Genomic DNA, 22,512 nt, shown 5'->3' with positions numbered 1-22,512 from the left:
TCAAAAGCCTGCCGCTCGCGCATGATCTGTGATCCTCTGCTTTTCAGTCAATTTCAGCAGGCCGTAATGTCTGATACCATAGTTTATCCTACCTACATGTTTCACAGTATGATGAAGCACAGCATGGTAGCTTGGTCCAAGCAGAGAGAAGTGCAGCCATAACAATTCATTCTATTGAACTAGTTTGTTCTGCTCTTTTCGACTGCCTTTAGTGATGAGCATGTTATACGCTTTGGTGCACATACCAGCTGACGAGCAAATTTCTGTTCCAACAGATTGATATACAATTGTAGTCTGGCCAATCTTTCCATTACATACTGTACAACCAGAAACATTTATGGCATGGCACATTGGTGAATTGGAACCAATGGCCTTTTCTGCAGCCTGAAACAAATTGCCACTGGCATTCAAAGCATTGTGTAGACAAACACTCCTCCACACATTTTACTTTTGCGAATCTTGGCTCCTCGCAACATTTGCAAAAAGTTTCATGCACATGAACATTTCTGGTTTTGCAGTAGTCTTCCATTGCTACGGGGTCTTAAGAAATGCAAATTTATCACAAAGAGTGTAATTCCAAGCTACTGTACACTAAATCTGGTTTCTGGTAAGATGCTAAAAATAGTTTGAAGTACATGACAACGTAAACCACGATCCTAATCATGACATTTCATTTACTAGCATATTACATGGAAACTGACAATGGGAATTTAGAAATTTATCACTGAACAGAAACATACATGTATATCACAGCGAGTGCACCTTGAAAATACACAAAAACCAAACAGAAATTCAGGGGCTTTGACTAAACACCTCCCTTCATTTCATCTTCAAAAGAAAGGAAATAAACAAGCAGTTGACTTATTTAACAAATGCCATAAACGTACAAATTGCACAATTCATGATGGAGGAGCTCCTTTACTTTTTTATTATTATTATTCGTAACGGCATGATACACTAGACCTCTTTTCAAATGTCAAATTCACAGTGCATGACACTAGACCTCATGGCAATCGAGTTCCTAAAATGGCGTAGTACAGTAAATCTGAAGTATTGGAAGAACCTACATGTTGTACAGCGCTACAACAGAAAGATAAAGTTATGCGAAGGCCTATCATGGTTGTTTTTATGTAGGTCAGTATTCACCTCGTCCAAAATCACACCATTTGTACAGCACATGCAGCCCAAATTGCAGGCTAAACCGTAACAGCTGTCTCTTCACAGCTCATTGACAATGCAGCCACCATTCTCACCCAGGTGAGGAACGCCAACTCCTAACCTACTTATACATTGTGCCATGCAGAAAGCCTGCCTGCACTCACTTCTTACATTTCAACAACCATGAAGACGACAGGAAACACACTGCACGGAGTATGTATCATGTTTGAACTATTTTTGATGGAAAAACAAATATTAGATTTTTAAAAAGCTACATGATTACCTGCTAGAGTCTGTGTATGTCAATAACATATGCTTCCAAAAATACATATAAATACACTACGGAGCAATATGAAAATTCTACACTGTTAAAGAGCAGATTAATAATTTGAACTAACACAACTAAATTTTCCCAAAAAAATAAAAATAAACAAACTATAAAACAAGTTGTCAGTTTGATATTAATAGAACTATTCACAACAAATAGCTGTATGACAATTAAAGAACAATCAGTTATTTCGGCAAACAAAATATCAGCATACTAGTCTCATTATTTGTTAATCAATTTATATGGACATTCAGCACTAGTGATACTCTTTATGAAGGAGTTTTTGCAAGTTCTGTATGTATTCTCTTCACCATTTACTTCGGTTTGATTTCAGACGTCACAAAACAGTACACTTTCACTTACCAAGAAGACTGGCTTTGGTAAAATTCCATACATTTCCTGATAGGGCCATTATTGATCGATGCTCAAATATTCCCACAGCTGCAGCTCTGCCTTCCTTTGGGTTTTTCCACTTGCGACACTTTCACAACGATATCAACAGCTCAACCACAGTAAGGCCATGATCTTTTATAGTCTTCCACTCAAAGTGACAACGGCAAAAGTTCCACATGTAACATTTAGGCAGTGGCACATGTGTGGCTGCAACAAGACTATCATATTACTACCAAAAAAAAAAAAAAACTCTGCTCATTTCAGAACTTGTAACTCAAAACTGTGAAGCTCTAAATAAGACAGTGCTGGCTAATGCCGTAAGTGCGCCTTTCCAGAAGCTGTGCCCGAGCTGCGGAGCAAAAAAGCAGGGCTCCTGGTGCCACCAACCACACCACACGTCACAATGTTCCTTCTGCGCCGCAGACGAGCACCAATAGAGCAGCGCACTCGACCCCTAATAATGACATGGCCCGCAGGCACAAACGAGATAGCTCAGACAACGTGGTGAGCTACCAGGGCACAGATTACTGCATCATTATCATATCCACAGCGGACAACGGCCACACACCACACACCCATGCCAAGGGTGAGACCTGTAACACCTGTTCCCATCATATCTATCTCTGACAAAACTGTGCCGGCAAACAAGCGCCAATATTTGGGCGTTGAATTGATAGAGAGTTCACATCTGTCCATCACTCTGTGTATTGTGCGAATGAGCTGAGGCAATGATAGCTGGTAATGACAGCGGGAAGACAATATAATAAAGATTTATTTGTTGATCTACAATGAGAACTTATGAGCAACAAATCACTAAATCTGTCGCTAAGTACATATTTTCAGAACTCAACACTAACATGTTTCTCTGGTGGCCCATTCATGCTACTTAAATCTTTAAATTTAAAATGTTGGTGGTCCGAAAAAGAGATGTACAGCGTATAAGCCAAAAATAAAAGGAAACATTAATAAATTTGGAATCTTCATTGCCCAAGTGGGCCACATAAAGATCTAACCTTTTTGGAAATTTGGTGGCCTGGCATCAATTTCTAGTGGCCCTGTGCCACCATTAACATCCGAGCCCTGATATGTATTTTTTAATGCTTGTTTATTCATAGTTTGCCCAGTTTTTCTGAATTACTGTACATTTATAACAAGGAGTAAACATGCATTTTTTGACTAGACACATTTTTTTTTTTTTTGCATGTCATGCCATCACATAAGGAAATAGATTAAAGGGATGGTACAGTATTGGTGGAGATGAGAATTGGGCTTTTAACTTTTTGCGAGATACCAAGAAAACACTTAAAGCTGTATGATATAGTACAGAGCATACCATTTTAAGAGGAATTCAAAGTTTATTTGCTGAAAATCGGGTTTGGAATGACTGAAACATCCAAAAACAAAGTAAAACAAAGCGATCATGATAAAGTGTGGGTCCCACACTTTATTAGAATTGCTATTTTTTGGATATCTCAGTCATTTCAAAACCAATTTTCATGGAATAAACATTTAATTCCTCATAGAATTACATGCTCTTTCATATCTTATAAGAGGTTTCTCATTATCTCACCAAAAAATGTTAGAAACCTGAAATCAGGTCTCAACCAAAACTATCCGATCCCTTTAAATGTGACTATACAGTGCAATTTACCAGCATCAGACAGAGGGATACACTGTTCCCTACTCATGCAATGTTACAATAGATCAAAAGCTACTGATATGAGGCAGAATGAACACTTTGCCAATGATGACCATCTTGCATTCTTAGATTTAATGCGGCATAAAAATCACGAGGAAAGATGATTACACAAGTTACACAAGGCAAGTGACTACTTTATTAATGCTATTTCAATATGCATAGATAATTATTCCCAAGGACCTACACAAGAATGTAGTTGATTGATTCACTTCACTTCACACAGCTAAATATTTTTTGATCCTTATTTAATAGTTTATGCTCAACAGTTTTTGCACAGTCATGCAAACCTTGCACTACAGTTCTGATAAAAATTTGAATTATGTCAAGAAACTGCTCTGGCATATATCCACTATAAGAGCAGGATGCTACATAACTTTTTTTTCACCACTTGCCTGGTCGGGCAAGCAGATTTTCAATTTGTTGCAGAACATTTGCCCAAACATGACTTTTACTTGCCCAAAAAGAAAGTCCAAAGATATACAGCAAATGTGTGGAATAACAAACATGGTTTGATAGAGTGTTGGTGTTGGATTGCATTGGGACTTCTTCATGTAAAGTGTTGGGAACTAGGGTGGCTTCAAAACATTTTGCTTGCTCAAATCAGGCAAGCATTTTTCTCATTGTTCCAAAACATTTGCCCGACTTAGATTTTTACTTGCCCCGGGCAATCAGGCACGTGCTTATGCAGCACCCTGTAAGAGATGGACCATAGAGTCAGTACAATTGGTACTACCATATCTCAAAATGCCTACTAAATCAACCCAGTTCATGTTCATTATTTTCATAAGCTTATCATCATCATCAAATTGCCAAAAGGAAATCACCTTTTAACTGACAAGACTTACTATATAGAGGAAGATGCGGACTGCAAATCTATATTTCACTTGTATTACAGTGTACCTATCCCCCCCCCCCAAAAAAAAAAAAAAACCTGAGAATGAATAGCACAAAGTACATGTACACTGGCCATGTGAGTCACTCGTACCATATTGTCAGACCAAAGATGCTTGACAGTACGACACCCTCTATGGCCCGAATTCACGAAGGTGGTACAAATGAAACCATGGTTTAAACTATGGACAAAAACCATGGAGCGCCAAGTGTCGCATGGAATATTTCGCTACGAAATCAGTCATTTCGTCGATGAAATGATTATTTTGTAACGAAATGACAACATTTTGCAACTAAATGAACATTTCGTCCACGAAATGACAATTTCGTTAACGAAACGGTCATTTTGTCCACGAAATGACCAATTTCATAAAGAAATATTCTGTGCGACACTTGGCGCACCATGGTTTTTGTCCATGGTTTAAACCATGGTTTCATTTGTACCACCTTCGTGAATTCGGGCCTATTGGTCTAACTAGCAGGCAGCTCAAGATGCTGAAAATATGAAGTAGGCCCAAGGGCAGGTAAAATCAGCAAGAGAAAAATTTTACTAGCCCTCCTGTAGCCAACTTGTGAAGGCACAAGTTCCCCTGAGTACAGCAGACACATATCAGGGATGGACAGACCAAATCACAAAGGGGCACAGTCTCTAGCTTCCACACACTCAAGACGTGGCAGTGTGTTAAATCTGCCCATTCACAAACACAATGGCACTGCCTTTTCACTATGTGTACACATAGAAGTACTATGTACGTACACATATTCCTAGTGTGTCAGTGTGTTGCCACAAAGCATGTGTCCATGTGTGTGTGAGAGCATGCATTCCACATGTGAACAATCTCTGCAGCAAATGAATGATAAGGTAGCACTGTTTTTGGTTTTGGTTTTGGTTTTTTTTTTAAAGGATAGTTAACATTGGCCCTGCATTACCATGAAAATTGAAACGCTCCATTCCCCTCGCACACGTGTTGAGTATCAACATTTCTACAACACTGTATCCGAAACCAAATTCATAGGCTTGTTAGCCAAAATGCAAGTACTGTGCAACTGGGCAGTATTGTATCATACTACATACAAACACACAGGAAGATGAATGTCTCTGCCACTGGACTGCACATCTTGCGTCGACATACTGGTACTTGTGGCCAAGACATTTGCACAGGCTGGCGCTCTGTTGCAGTTTCATATAGCCATTTATTACATTTCACAACCGTACAGTCAATCCTACAATGAGCAGAGCATATTCACTGGTAGCACCAGCCCAACAAAAAACTTGGGCTTTGTGTGAAGTTGGTCTCAGGCCCATTTACTTGCCTTTGAGTGTATGTTTATCTATTCATTTTAAAAGTTGTATGTATTTAATAACATTCTGCCTTAATCACTCTCCAAGACTTCCAGTGTAGGTACATTATTAATCAACTGCCTTTGTTCAATAACAAATTTCATGCACTGTATCAATATTCAAATGAAATTTGTATGAATAACAGCAGCAATGATGTGAACAAAATGTAAGCTACAGCACATGTACCTTTGGCTGTTGCATCATAATCGCTTGCCTCTGTTGACATCAATTAATCTTCTACCAGATGCCAACAGACTGGAATGCCCGGGATACTTGATGATGCTACAAAGGCGAGCCTCTGATTACATTCTTCCTGTATTCCTTACAGTGTGTTTACATCAGGAGGTCCTAATGGGCTGTACAGCAGGCAGTGACTATGTACACCACCATTAATATGTAGTTGGTTCATGCCAGTGCCACAGTCCCATGGGTGGGAATCTGTGTCATGTTTGGCATGTGGCTATTTCATGTCCTGTTATGAGAGGGTCAGATGCAGAATGACCTAGACATGCATGGTTTTGAATTTCCACAATGGAAACACAATAACAAATGAAATTGGCACGACTCTCATTAAGCGGCAAATGTATAAATACATAATACATAAATAATTCATATAAAGAACGAGGAAGAGGAAATATACAGTACTACAAAAGGTAAAAGAAATAATGCCAGGATAATGAAGAAAAATAAATATTTAATGCATTGTGTGTCTATGCGAGCATTTACACACAAATTTTAAAGTAGTGTGTCTCTGCATTACACTGATTTTTATTCCTGCGTCACTTCAGACATTTCACATTATAAGAACATAAAGATAACACAGTTACATGTATCAGCACTGCATAAAACATTTTTAAAGTTTTCTCTCATGTCCAACTATGAAGACACATTGGGGAATTCAGTGTTATATCTCTAAATTCTCATGCATATCTGTACATTTTAGAGCAAAAATACTAGCAGACAATTCTGCAGGCAAATGAGAACTACACGTTTTACTCTTTTTTTGTTTAAAGATTTTGTCAACAATACGAGGGCAGAGAAGAGCCAGTCGAGTGAGTGCTGCAAATACAAGACTATGGTTTGTCTCCATCTCCACTCCCTTTGACCTCTCAGCATATCTGAATGACTTGACTGACTGGGCAGGAATCACGAGTGTTTATTGGAAGGCTGCCAAAACTTTCTTTACTTACTTCTGTCGTCTTGTGGGAAAGAACAGGACTCTGATTTATTCATTTATTCTTTAATGGGGGGGGGGGGGGGGGGGTTATGACTGGGCTGTATGTATAAGTATACCGGTACATCAGTTTCATATTTGCATATGTGCTCGTTAGAGTACTTGAGTACCAGTCTTTTCAGTAGTGATTCAAATAAGACTGGGTTTGAAGCTTCCCACTTCAGTTCTCAATGGTGGGAAAATTTGACACTGATTTAAGTTTGGACTCACATCAGTCTTATGGTTGCAACATGCAAATTTAGCTCAAGTGATAAACCCATCAATTTCCTAATGATTGGTTGGTACTGCAACCTCATCATTCTTTCCAAATGTGAAATAGGTGCAAGAAAATAAGAACCCCTTGAAATATAAGTACAGTGTATGTTTGAATTTGAAATTAATGTCAAAAATCTTTTCTTTTTTTTTTAGACTCACACATATTGTGTATTTGCAGACTTGTTTATTAGCGCATGACAGAGAGGGAGAGAGTGAAAGAAACAAAGAAGGGGAAAGATACTGTATTTAGTACTGTACATGTATGCATCACAATGTGCATATTGTGTGGATCTGAAAATCTGTGGTACTTGATGATTAATAGGAAAACTGACTGAACCACGAGACTATCTGTATTTCCATATCAGTCAAAAGATTAGCTGTGCAAACACCCCAACAGACAGCCCATTACCCTGTAGTTTCCACAATAAGGCATTATAACAATAGCTTTAATGACCATTCCCCTGGGCAAATTCCCATCTCTGATAGAGTTAGCTCTGACCTTTGCACTTCCAGAGGCAAAGCTCTAGTCCACCTAGTATGTCTTCACAGAGTGTAAGCAGTAACCCTATGGACTGAAATCTCACTCCAGTGCACGCTACCAACACCAGGCATTGCCACATTGCATGGTGCAGCTCTAGCGTCACAGAAGGTCTGCCATTACGAATCTACACGTACTCGGCCGTCAAAGCCTCACACACAATGCACACTGTGGGGCCCCCACACCATGACCTTCAGCTTCAATGCACACAAAATCAATGGGAAGCATGCTTGCTGCGGTCAGGTGTAAAATTGCATTGTGGCTGCAATGTTGCTTTGTATGTACAACAGTGTCAGTGTAAATTACATTATTTTTCTACACCGTGTATATGCTGCACAATGTACACCAAACATGGTGAGGATCACAGCAGTTTCGACTCAGATTCGTGTTCAAGTCTATGACAAAGTTACCATATGGTAGGCAAAAGTGTATAAAAGCCTCACAGAAGATGACCGACTATTCAATTGCTGTTTACCGTCAATACGTCAAACTCAACAAAACCTACATAGTTAGCACCTTTTTGTGTTGTTCCAAAGCCTGCACTTTCAAGGGAACCGTGCCACAAAATCTATGAGGATGTATATGCTTTGTAGTGTAGGCAAAGAACCTGAAAATGATGACATAGTTAGGGAACTAAATACCGAGTCAGTCTTGGACTACAGTCAAACCTGTCAATAGCAGCCACCCAAGGGAGACGAAGAAGAGTGGATGTTATAGACAGGTTATCTGACCTTTGTGTGCATGTCTACATCATTGCATAGTACTTACTATTTGTTGTACATATTGTACAAATTGTACATGTACGTGCATACGCATACACACATGTGTTTCATGTATTGAATAATGCCAGTATTGATCAAGTTGTCCCACAGTAGCATGTGTATACTAGTGAAGAAAGCTTTACACTTGTCCATTATTATGACTGAATGAGTGATGAGTGGAAGGGTGGCTATCACTGAACGTTACTCATGAATGACTGGCACGGCTACAAAACAGAAATCATGCTGAATTTTCAGCTCATCTGCAGCAGCGGCTCCGTGTGTCTGTTGCCGCTCCCGGTGGCCACTATAGACAGGATAGAATGTACCGTGGGAGTGAAAATTTGTGGCCGCTGGCCACGCGAGACAGGTGGTCGCTACAAACAGGGTCTCTAACAGGGCTTTTCTCTCGGGGGATCTTTCAGTTGCTACATACGGCAGGTGGCCACTATAGACAGTGGCCGCTAAGGCAGGGTTGACTACAATACTAAATATTTTTCTGCCAAGTGCTCTCAATGGAAAAGCTTACAAATTATATAAACTGAAGTCAGTACAGGTCTTTGTCCTCCTAAACTGACATCAAATTGATGAAGGAATGTAATCTCAAGTTTAACTCAATAAACTGCAATAAGGCATTTGCTTTGAGAAGAAAAAAAGAGACATTATACACTGTATACATGTATATCAAATGCAGGAAATGAATGAACACACTTAGTACATCAGACAAGGAAAACAAGGAGAAGAGTTTAAACTACATAAACAGTACAATGTAGTTGTTGAAAAATTAAGCATATTTGATGGCTACCTCCACTTCTGAAAGACATATGTACCTTCAACATCCTTCATCAATACAGCAGAATAATTTTTTTTTTTTTCATTTCAGACAGATAATATGTGATGACATTTCATATTAGGTCAGCCAAAATTGTGGTTAGATGTCCTTCTTCCTCTGGCCAGTAACAAAAGCTAATGGCTAGTTTTACCTTCTGGGATTAATCATCAAAATCTTCCTATGCATGACACTGTTGACACTAACCAAATACACACATTGTACACTCCATCATTTTATATCTTTCTCTTTTTTTTTGTGAGTGCATGTGGGAATACCTACACAACAGCTGTTCATTTTCAGCAAAGAAGGCCAGATAATTCCAACAACACGTATAATGAGACTCACTTTCACTAACAGCAATTTTCTGGAATGTCATATTGATTGCGCATATCACAAATGCTTCGCTAGATGGCAGCATTCTAATCACTACTATTTGGGAATGGTATATCACCGTTCCCCATGATAAAACAAGAGAAATCTTCAGCAACATAACTCACGTATACATACAGAACTCTTCTGTTCTCAGATTCATGTTACTTGGAATGCAGGAACTTACATTGTAATTTCTTGTTAGTTGTTGTTGTTCTTGATCAAGTTGGCATGTCTATTTTGTGCATTTTAATGCGTGCATCAATGCCAGGTTATGTCATCTGCCTTTCTTAAGGTGTAAAAATGTGACTGAATTCAGACATGTATGTAACCCACAACATGGTCCTGTGATGCCATATTGTGTATGCACTATCAAAGTACAGTACAGTCAAACCTGCCTTAGTGGCCACCTGTCTATAGCAGTCACCTGCCGTATGCCACCACTGAAAAATCCCTCAGAGAAAAGCCCGGTTAAAGACCCTGTGTATAGCGACCACCTATCTAACGCGGCCAGCGGCCACAAATTTTGTTTCCCGCGGTAGATTTTAGCCCGTCTATAGCGGCCACAGACCCACATAGAGCCGTACCCAAGCCGGTAATTCATTGTGTTTTTCTGCTTTGTCGCGTGCCTGTCATTCACGAGCAACGTTCAGTGATCCCCACCGCTGCATTCATCAGTCATTCAGTCATTTAGTCATAATAATGCAATTAGTGTAAAGCTTTCTTCACAACTGTGCACATGCTACTGTGCAACAACTTGACAAACATCAGCATTGCTCAATGAATGAAACACAAGTGTGCATATGTATACACATTCATGTGTACTTGTAGATGTATGCAACAATGATACATGTACATGTAGGCAATGCACATAAAAGTAAGGTAACCTGTCCACAGCAGCCACCTGTCTATAACAGTCACTTTTTTGTCTCCTTTGGGTGACCACTATAGACTGGTTTGACTGCACTTTGTATGTAATGTCTACAGTGAGGGACATAATAAATGCCCACTGTTCTAATAAAATAGGCAGTGAATTTTCTCTCCTCTATTTGAACGAGATTTGTTACAACTTTTGATTTGTAAGTTGATAGCAATCTGACACTTTTCCTTCAAAAATCTGAAGTCAATAGCATCAGTAAACCTGCATTTTGTATCAATGCTCATATCACAAATCTCATTACTAAGTACTATGAAGTAGACTGACATGGGTCAATGGATGCATTGTATGAGGGTTCAGCTGTCCACAGTTGCTTCCACTTAACAGAGCAATTGCATGTTATTGCCTTTCACTCTTTCTGAGAGTGAAACAATTTTATGTGATGAGAGTTTGGTTTTTCACACTCAAAACTAAAATCTAGCTTTACAGACACACAATTAAAAAAAAAAAAAGTGACAAACTCAGGATAGCATGTACACAAACAAACATAAACATATCCTAAACTGTGTATATAAGTTCCTTTAAGCCAAACAGAAGAAAAGCTATCAAAATGTATGCAAGTGCAAGAAAGGCTTAAACTACATCATAGAATCATGCTGGTATGTATCTACACTGTATATGTCATCTTCTGTATATATACGTTTTGCTATTTAATGTACATATGTTCATCAATATTATTCAGGGCTCCATGGAAGACCACTATTTATTGGTGAATGGACTACCCTGACAAAAGATTAGAAATAAATAAATAAATAAATAAATAAAAATAGAATCAAATGTTCTATCGCACTGACCTACCTGGCAGAAGCACTGGTCTGAGGGCAGAAAAGGTGATTACTGCAGTATGTGACACAAAGGGATACTTACCATTGACCTTAGCAACCGGGGCAGGGGCAGCAGCAGCAGCAGCAGCAGCAGCAGATGTAGTAGTAAGTGCCGGACTTGAACTACCAGCAGCATTTGCTGTGGGTGCCACGACAGGATTAATGGGTGCTTTGGTCCATGCATTGACTTTAGGCGGTGGCGCCGGCGTGGCGTCCACTTTTTTCTTGGCCATCATTTCCTTCTTGGCCTCCTCGGTTTCCTTGGGGTCCCTGGCACTCTTGTCTGTCCTTGGGCTCTTCTGCTTGTCACGGGGCCCGTTGGGCTGTCTGGAGTTAGTCCTACCCCCACCAGACTTAGCTGCCTGATAGGCCTTGCTATTTTGAGATTGCTTTTGATTGGAGTTTGGCGGTGGTCGTGAGGCGGCTGAAACCGCGGCCGGTTGAGGCTGCGAAAGAGACGGAGGCGGTGGTGACGTCACGCTGTTTTGAACACTTGGCACCACAGGCGGTGTTACCTCCTTGTTCCGATGCCATGCATTCACCTTAGGCGGGGGAGCTGGAACAAACTTCTTTTTCTCCGCCGCTTTTTCGGGTGTCTTGCCATCCTTCTCCTGCGCTTCTTCCTGCTTTCCGTCCTTGGACACAGGGGGCGCTGTCGCTGGATTCACATTTTCCTTCGACTCCGACGAATTCTGTGCCGCCTCATGGTTCTCCGTTGGAATGGGGTCCTGCTGAACTTTCTCCGGTGGCCCTAAAACAGCGCTGCTGTAGCTCGGCTGTTTCGCCACTTCAGCAGCCATGGCAACCTGGATCTTGCACCACTCTCAAAACACTTTCACACGACTCGTTGCTGCAGAAATATTGCTTCTCGCTGATGTATGCTCAGTGTTTTTGGCTAGGTGCAGCATGTGTTCTTCAAACTGCCATGGCTGGGAACGAAGTTCCTCGTAAATCTGTCAAAGATGCCACACTCTTCAGACTATGCTTTCGAGGATGGTCTGCGTCAGGAAGCTCCCTGAAATCAAAACAGAACCATCATCAATACCGATTGTTACTTCTATTTGAATTTTAAAATAATGTTTCTGGCACCCTTCGGGCGGAGGCATAAAAAGCCATTGTGAAGTATATAAAGTTAACAGAATGAAATCACACAAAATCTAACTAATCAATCTTCATAGTATTATTTCTGCTTCTCTTCTTTTTCTTTACTTTTTTTAACTTTTTTTCTAGACTCTGCTATGTTTGAAGTGGCTTTGTTGGCGTGATACACTTCACAAAATACTGTACTTAGCACCACTAGTTTTGGCCACTAGTTTTTTCTTGAAATGATCCTTCCAAACATTTCCTATTAAACCAAACTTCCGCATGCAATAAAGCACACAAGCCAAGTTCTTCTTGCCTTTCTGTCATGCCCAAAACCATGTCTTGTTTCAAAACATGAGAAACTGACTATTAGGCCAAGTTAAAAAAGAAAGTAGTTTCTCGTCTGGGTTTTTTGAGCAAGGCGATGAGGGAGGTCCTTACTATTTGATATCTTGGTATTTTGTCGAGGATTGTCAAAATGAAAGTAAATATGTGTTTCTCGTCCGGTAATTCTGAGAAAGGTAACGAGAGAGGGCTTTACTATTTTCTATATCCAATTTATGAAATGAAATATCACTCTGGCAGCTGTGTTATGAGGGACCAGTTCCCAAGTGTATGTCTTGCCTGCACTCTGTGCATTTTCAAACAAATAGATATATGTACCATACTTGAAATGAAACTTCATGCTTGCAGAAATACATTTGCTTTTTCTTTCCACACAGATGTCAAGGGAAAATGACCATCTTAATACTGGTACAGTGTATTTAGTGTTGTAATGGCATTTCTGATACCAGTGTACTTGCAATTCTGATGTATTGTGCTATTAATTGAAACAGGTATAAAACATGTCTTTCAACAAATGTACGACTGAAATAAATTCCAGGATATTCAAAACACTGCTTTATTTATCATTGGTGTTTGTGACTTTTTGTGTCCATAAAACACAGCTGGTATGTATCTGCATTTCTTCACAGTACAATTATTGTAGCACATTCAACTGGAAACTGGCTTGTACAATTGCAGATGGATGTCAAAATGATACTGATATGGCATTGTAGCATTAAACATTTAAAGATGTTCCTTCATGTTCCAAAAAGACATTTGATAATCACTCATCATTTAAATGATGAATGATTGTATACCACACTAGAGATGATACGACTCACGGCCGTGTCCGTGAATTTACATCGTTAAAAAAAAGTATCCCGCAGAAATACGAGACAAACCAGAATCCATGGAAAAGGTATTTATTTTGTAGATACACCCATTTAATAATTCTACATTTGCTGGAAAGCGCATTCATTTTCTCTTCAAAATAGAAAATACATCGCCGTCAGATGCAACGTTACAGAGCAGAGTGTACGGGCCTCTAGCGGGTTACACATTCGAATGTGTTCATGCGTGCCTGCAGACAGCTGACAGACCAGGGGATGGGGACCCTGGGCCCTGTTTCATAAAGCTGTTCGTAAAGTTACGAACGACTTACGAGCGACTGGTGATCAGTTCTGTTGTGCTATACAGTACTTATCAGAATTTCCATAATTCAGCACAAGAACTGATCACCAGTCGCTCGTAAGTTGTTCGTAACTTTACGAGCAGCTTTATGAAACACCCCCCTGGACAGCTAGCTACAGCTGTACAGACACGCACCCTTTGCCAATACGGTGCGGCACGGCCAGCGCCACTGCACTGGCACCGTACCTTCCGACACTGCACACACATGCACACAGTCACAATGACATGAAAATGTATACAAACTCGATACAATCCTCACAAGCATTTGTACAGTACAATTCATCCGCTTAAGATATGAGAAACGGGGAAAAATACGAACAATGCGCGAAATAATTATGCGTTGAATATCAGCGATTGTTCACAATAATGTTGCCGCTATCGCGTTCACGACGTACCGAGTGCGCTGTACATCACAACCCAGGCCGGCCCGCGCCGCCCACCCATCCAACTCAGTTCGACTGCTTTGTGGGTCATTCCTCCATGCCGAGCTCGCAGTGTGAAATGCATGCGTTATTACATACGCACTACAGAAGCTACAGCTGTACTACAGCTAAGTAGAGGACGCAAGGCGTAATTAGAAATGAGACATCATCACGATTGGTAGGTGAATTGTCAATTTTTTTTTTACGGCGGCCGAAAAAATAGTAAATATCAAAAAAAGTTGATGCGGCAACTGAAAATCGATGCGGGCGGGGAGCGGGCTGGGACGAGAATTATGAATTTCTTGGTATTTTCAGCGCCATTTTGAAAATAGTAAATAGTAAAAAAATCGACGCGGCGGCCAAAATCGATGCACGCGAGGACGAGAAACTGGTTTCTTTATTTACTTGGCCTTAACATGAAGAAAGACTTCCCGACGATTTTGCAAGTGGTTAAATTTTGGATCGTGGAGTACAGTACTGAATAGAGAAAGGTATATGTGCACATCACATTCACACCGGAATCACAGCCAATATTTTCATGTGTCTTTCAAATTCGCGGATAGCACCTGACTCGCGAAATTCGCAAAAATAGATAAAAACCCCGCGTAATATTTGGCGTATACAGTAATGGCTTCTCACCCAGTGTACATTCCAGTAGCCATCATTATGGTCTATTTCCTTTCCTTTTTCTATCAAAATTTTGGTATACAAGGCATGTAGCATGCCCTAATAAAATACTGAATTTGTATTTGTGTGTGTGTTTGGCTTGCCATAGAACCAGTAGCCATTTGTCTCATTCACAATGGTAACGGACAATGACAATCACACCGTCTGCCCCACATTCCACACATAGTGAATGCCACTGTTTCTATGGCAAGCCGGATTCTCGCTGGTTTCGGTATCTCTGAGAGTCCAAAATGATCACATTTTGAAAACTGAAAGGGTTTACAACAAGGCAATCGCCAAATTGTGTCTCGCCCATTCGCGTACAAGGAATTAATATTCTTTATAACTCCCAGAAGTTAATTGATCTGCTTATGACCTTTGACCTTGTGGTGACCTTCAACACCTAAGGGACATTTACCATCCAAGTTTGGTCACAAACGGACAAAGGGATCAAAAGTAATGAGCCATAATCGAAACGCGTCGTAAAAACTTAACATTGGGCCCTAAAAATTTGTTGACCCCTTTCTGTGACCTTTGACCTTGTGATGACCTTTAACTCCCCAAGGGACATCTACCGTCCAAGTTTGGTCACAAACGGACATAGGGATCAAAAGTTATGAGCCACAATCAAAACGCGCCCTAAAAACATAACATTGGGCCCTAATAGTTTGTTGACCCCTGTCTGTGACCTTTGACCTTGTGACGACCTTCACCTCCCCATGGGACATCTTCCATCCAAGTTTGGTCACAAACGGACAAAGGGATCAAAAGTCATAAGCCATAAACGAAATGCGCCCTAAAAACTTAACATTGGGCCCTAAAAGTTCGTTGACCCCTGTCTGTAACCTTTGACCTTGTGGTTACCTTCAATTTCCCAAGAGACATCTACCATCACCCAAGTTTGATTGCCATTGTAGCAACATGTGCTGAGTTACGTGTGATAAGAGAGTCTTGCAAGTAAACTTTAACGTATGACCTCAAATGACCTTTGACCTTATCATGTGACCTCTTATGACACTATAACATGAAGGTACCCCCAGTGCATCCATCACCCAAGTTTGATTGCCATTGTAGCAACATGTGTCGAGTTACATGTGATAAGAGAGTCTTGCAAGTAAACTTTAACGTATGACCTCAAATGACCTTTGACCTTATCCTGTGACCTCCAACGGCACCATAACATGAAGGTACCCCAAGTGCATCTATGACCCAAGTTAGGTTGTAATCCAAGCAACTTATGTGAAGTTATTTGTCAAAAGAGAGTCTTGCAGGTAAACTTTAACATAGAAAAGAGAGTCTTGCACATACTCTTTAATATATGACCTCAAATGACCTTTGACATCATCACATTACCTCTGACAACACCATAACATGAAGATACCCCTAGTGCTTCTATCACCCAAGTGTGGCTGCCATTGCTGTAACAGTTGCCAAGTTATGCATCATAAGAGTCTTGCAGGTAAACTTTAACATTTGTGACGGACGACGGACGGATGACGGACGGACGACGGACGGACGCCATTTGGATCCCTTATAATTAGTCTCGCCTTCACCTCCAGTGGGCGAGACAAAAATGGTCATAAAATCACAACGCATTAACCAAAATTAAAGAACTTCGTGTCATTCTATTGGAAAAATAATGGTCTTTCTGATAGCATGCAAAATAATGACATATTTGCATGAATATTGCTGAAATTAAAGATCTTACGTGTTCCGTTCTTTCTGGGCCACCCTGTATATAGGCCATTCTGGTGGAATTATGGGCGGCTTGCATTGAATAGTGAACAAAAAAAAAAATAATAAAATGATGCGCCAACAAAATTGGATGCACATTAGGAATAGAAACTACTTTGTTTTTTACTTGGCTTTATAATCATATATCACAAGTTGATTGTGGTGACTCCACCACCCGAGCCAGACCATAGCCACAGCATAAACAAAAGGCAGTGTATACAACCACACGCGTGTGTCTTTACCATCCTGCCACACGAGTGTGGTTGTAGCCATGGCCCGAGTCGCTGGATACAGCCACACTCGTGTGTAATGTACAGTGTACATATCCACACACACGGAGAAACTGATCGCCGTGCGTATCAAGCACATGAACACCACACAACCAGCTTGCTCGCAAAGCGATGAAAGTAACCTCATTTTCATACCTTCTAATATTGTTTTCTTACAAATATTTTTTATTGCTCCGTTCTTATCGTGTTTGCTTGATACGGTGGGTCTAGAATTAAAAGCAAAGTTACAACTGCCGCTAAACTGGGGGACTTTGGACTGACATCACTAGACTGCAGGTGGCAGGCCCTACATCATGTACATCGTGACTTCGGGTGCATGCTAGCGATTGCTCAGCGCAGCTGCAGCAGTAGCCTAGCCAGCGCAGTTGTGCTGCCGCCTGCACCACCCCAGCAGGGACCCGCGTGCCAGCTGCCTGCGTACGCTAGGTGCCCGATTTGCGAGTTACTGTACCCGAACGAATGAAGGCGAAGTCTAAATAATGACGCGATGTCTAAATAATGACGCGATGCATGATCAATCGTAAATCAAAGTGCAAAATCAATTGTAACTTTGCTATTGATTTTAAATTCATCTTATCAAATAAAGAAAAATGAGAATAAAGTTCAAAATAAAATGTCTACTACAGGTGGCGATGGTGAGATAATATTAAATGAAATTAATCTAGGAGGTAAGTTCATTGCTTTATCGCGTGTTGATGTGACCACACACAGCGTGTTCCCCGCTATGCAATGTAGGGTTGGGGGTACCACGTATCGTCACCCTAAGGATCTGTAGCTTGTTTATTCTAAAAATATAACACAAATCCGCCTAATTCTTACCTCAAATATGCCATAAATACTGCAGTTTTGAATGTCGTGACCGTCTCGTTGATTATGAATCTCCGTTTTAAAATAGCGCAATTTTAGTGCGTGCGTTCCGTTTTCTTCGCGCAGCTAAAAAGGGAACCTTGCGATCGGCACCCCCTAACCTCCATAGGTATACACGTGAATTTCACAGCATAGGTAATACACGTGAATTTCACAGGCCATAGGTAATACACGTGAATTTCACAGCCATGCGTCATTACTGAGCGGATGTGTAATTTTTAGCTTGGTTTGTTTGAGTTTGATTTTCGTTTCTTCGTTTTTATTGTTTTTATAGCTAATGACACTTAATCCCGCGCTTACTTTTTCGTTCTATACGCAAACAGCCATGATACGCAGGGTGCCGATGGGAAGGTGCCCTGCCGATAGGTGGTGCCCCAACCATGTATAAAGCTTCTCGCCGTGTGTGGATATGTACACTACATTACACACGAGTGTGGCTGTATCCAGCTACTCGGGCCATGGCTACAACCACACTCGTGTGGCTGGATGGTAAAGACACACACGTGTGGTTGTATACACTGCCTAAACAAAAATACAAGTCATGTTCCATTTCTATATCACATTCAACTTTGAAATTAAATTCCGCTCCACATGCCGATAGATGTTTTGCATGTTTTAAATCATCTAATTTTTTTTGAAGAATAACAATATTAATTAAATATTCTCTATTTGACACATTACTAAATAGTTTCCAGTCAGGTTGTCTCCTAATGACGTAAATGGCGGTAATTTCATACCGGGGAATACCATTTCATTCTGATTGATCTATAGCATTCCTCGCTTGAACCAGCTCCGGGCGGCAACGGCGCGCTGCATTTGGCCATTAGCGCGCACATGCATGTGTAGAAATGTACGTAGGGTACACACAGTACGTGCGGTGGCTGCATGCATGCAGCGCAGTCGGCCCATATCGGAAACTCACGTACAAGTACCTGCAAACAGCCACAGGCAAAAGCCCGATCTATAGCTGGGCAGAGTATATCTTTTGACAATGTAACCGCAATCTCTAATGTAGCTGGTATGTTCAAGATGAAATTGATAACTTAAACTCTGTACACGCACATTATTGCATCTTCAGCACGTTCCATTATTGTAAAAAGGCAAGATCTCGTGGTAGTGTCTTGCAGTCCCGATCCCGTGCGCACACAGACAAGCTATCGAGTATCGTTCCCACCTCTGAACCATACGTGTACTTACCTACACACTCCTCCTGCTCCTTCCAGTTGTTTCACGGCGAAATATAGAATGCTAAATTTTAAGAAAATGTCTCTCTTTGTGCACCCTGTGACCCAAACTCAGTCTTCCTCTTCCAGAATAAAACTATAAAATATAGAAGCTCTTGCTGGCAGACATCCGAGGCACTCGAAATCATAGAAATTCCGTTCGCTATGCTTTCAAGCCCATGCACATGTCGCCATTCCGCAGAAAGAGGGTACCTTGCAGTTCGCGCATGCGTGAATGCGAGCGAGCCTCCGAAGTGTGTAAATGACGTCACACGGACCATGCTGTTTCATGCTTTTGGGACCTCCGTGTTTTTCACGCATGGCGCTATACACACTATTTTTTCCCTATTTTTACGGATACTGTCCTGTAAAAGAGGACATTTGTTAGTAATTTTTGCGCGCTTGGCTGGGTTAGATGAATTTTGCATGTTCTTAATTCCGCGGAATCAGGACATTTGATTACAGGAACGACAACGTAATACATGCAAAAATATTCACGTGCCTTTATTTTCGTGTTACCTTCTGGAAGCGCGAAATGAGCGAAAATTTCCACTTTTGCCCTACATGTCGAACTGGTCTGTTTCCGCTTGTTTTCTTGTCTTCTTCAGTGCCGTTTTTCAAAGTGAGGGCCTGAGGGTCAGACATTTTGCTGCCACTGCCCTCCCGAAATCATAAAAAAAGAAAAAAAAAATGTCTTCGCAGCTTTGGCTGCCACTGCTTTGCCAAAATCGACTGACGAGCTATCTATCTATCTATCTATCTATCTATCTATCTATCGATAGTTTACCTATCTATACATCTCTCTTATACCTTAAATCTACAGTATATAAAATTATCCATATTCAATGCTCATTAAGTATGTATTTCTAACAAGAAGTGCGTTCACCTGTTTTGATGCAGATGTAGACAAGACTGAAAGTATGTATAGGGCCTACGTATGAATTCGAAGATAGGGTGTCTATTGACACTCGGGAACAACCTCTCACTCTCAATTAGTGAAATTTGCGTGATGATAGCTGTGAGCACCTCAGTGAAGCTCCAAAGAAGCTCCGAAAAAGGTCAATTTATTGTAGCACTACTTGAGCGATACTAAACCTCAGTATTGTGGGAATTTGTGGGCCTATAACGTTGACAATGTGGTATTCAGGAAAATGTGTAATCCATATGTATAATTATATATTATATATATATATATATATATATATATATATATATATGAAGGGTTTGTTTGCAAAAACCGATAAGTCCATTTTTGAAGATTTTGAAGTACGATTTCTGTCATAACGTACAAAATAATACCTTTTAAATGATATATTGGTCACTTCATATAAAGGTATATTTTTCAAGTTATGGTCAAAAGAAGCAAAAATTTTCTTATTATTCTTTTTATTTTTCTTGACCTTTTATCGCATATATCTCCATTTGGTAAATATGGACTTATCCATTTTTGCAAACAAACTCTTCATATATATATGTATATACATATATATATAATTATACATATATATATATATATATATATATATATATATGTATATACATCAGTATATGTATATATATATATATATATATATATATATATATATATATATTATGTATTGACAATTACTGTTGTGCATGATGCGTATTCTTATTGAAATCTATTCTGACGTCCTTTTTATTACAGACTTTCGCAGATCATCGACGAAGACAATGAACCTTTAGTTGTTTTTCATTCCTGAAAAAATATTTGGTCCTGCAATATTGCCCAATATTCACAGGTCAATTTACTATATCATACACGTCAGCACATGGATTACATCAGATGATTCGTCAGTCAACTGATTGCCAAGACTCATTCGATTCCTGAGCACGTGGCAGTGTAATAGCAGCGGAGTGAATTGGACTTCGAAACAGGCCTCCTCCACCCCCCCCCCCCCCCCCCTTACATGGGAATGTAGTGTAGAGCGCCCTCGTTTGAATTCAAGCGTTGGAACTCCTCCATGAGTCAATGAATTGATCAGCTTGTCTCTCTATAAGTGAGCTGTTATATAGGGCCTATAAATCAATGCATTTGCGAGTTTCGTTATCTTTAGAAAGTACATTTATATAGTCTCAAATATTAAATCATTTCCCCCCTATACCAGGTAAGGCCAGCGCCACGTTTTTAAAAGGGGGGGGGGGGAGTGGGGCAGCTTATATTAAATCTTTTGTGCCACTTTCGGGTTTCATCAGCTGACAAGACAACAGGAACAAAAAAAGAGGCTCTCAGCGCAACTTTCTGCTGCTACTTCCGGGTTTCTTTAGCTGACAAGCAAAAAACAAAAGCAAGCAAACAAAAACAAACAAACAAACAAACATCTTTATTTCATTTCATTTATTTTCCACGTCCTGACAAAAAGCATTTACAAAAAAATACAGGAACGATACATACACAGTAGAACATTGGAACAATACAAGAAAAAAAAATCAACTTACAACATTTTCACAACAGACAAACACAACATAGAAGCAGTTATTTCAGTTTGTGGGGGAATCAACATAGACCGTAAATGGTCTTTCAATGGCTGATCCCAAATATTACAGCAAATAGTTATTATATTAAAGTACACAATACATATAAGAAGACAAGAGTCATCAAAGTGTAGTGCTTATACACTGAATAAAACTTAAAATGTATAGGATATCTTTATGAACAAGAAAGAATTTGTAACTTCGATTAAATATTGAAAGTCTATTAGACAACTTTTTTACATTTGGCAATTAAATCACACTTTTGACAAAAAACAGGGCAGGTAAAAAAGGCGGCGGAGTTGGGCTTTACGTCACTCAGAATTTGAATTATGAACTCTTAGACGAATTCAGTTTAATGTCTGAAGTTATTGAGAGTATTTTCATTGAAATTAGGGTTCCAAATAGAAAAAGTATTGTTGTCGGTGAAATATACAGACCTCCAAATACAAGCCCCACTGAATTTATTGAATCTTTATCCGTACTCATAGCTGCTAAATATTTGGAGAATAAAAGTTGTTTCATCATGGGTGACTTCAATTTCAACCTTTTAGACTGTCATACCAACTCCGCATGCCAAGATTTCCTCAATGTGATGTTATCCGAGTCCTTTTCACCTCTTATAAAGAAGCCCACTCGAATTTCAGATGTCACGGCAACTCTA

General features: G+C 40.0%; 1 protein-coding gene across 3 annotated transcripts in view; it reads right to left on the bottom strand.

Annotated features, from left to right (window-relative positions):
- LOC139725030 (la-related protein 1B-like) overlaps positions 1-19,549 on the bottom strand; it is a 40,643-nt gene extending 21,094 nt beyond the window's left edge. For 2 of the 3 annotated variants that reach the window (XM_071636117.1, XM_071636118.1), the window contains exons 1-2: positions 19,333-19,549; positions 11,602-12,573 (exon numbers count right to left, since the gene is read on the bottom strand). In XM_071636117.1, coding sequence (XP_071492218.1) covers positions 11,602-12,358 — 757 coding nt within the window. In that variant the 5' untranslated portion in view covers positions 12,359-12,573; positions 19,333-19,549. Of the gene's footprint in view, positions 1-1,849; positions 2,195-11,601; positions 12,574-19,332 lie in introns of those variants that run through there. The other variant, XM_071636119.1, reaches the window with a different exon arrangement.
- Between the last annotated feature and the right edge of the window lie 2,963 nt (positions 19,550-22,512).

This window comes from Diadema antillarum, unplaced genomic scaffold (genome assembly GCF_040938485.1).
Source record: "Diadema antillarum isolate AM-2024a unplaced genomic scaffold, OU_Dant_1.0 seq00000009_RagTag, whole genome shotgun sequence".
Taxonomy (NCBI): Eukaryota; Metazoa; Echinodermata; class Echinoidea; order Diadematoida; family Diadematidae; genus Diadema; species Diadema antillarum.
The sequence above is the reverse complement of the archived record's forward strand: the minus strand, read 5'-3'. Positions and strand labels throughout refer to the sequence as shown.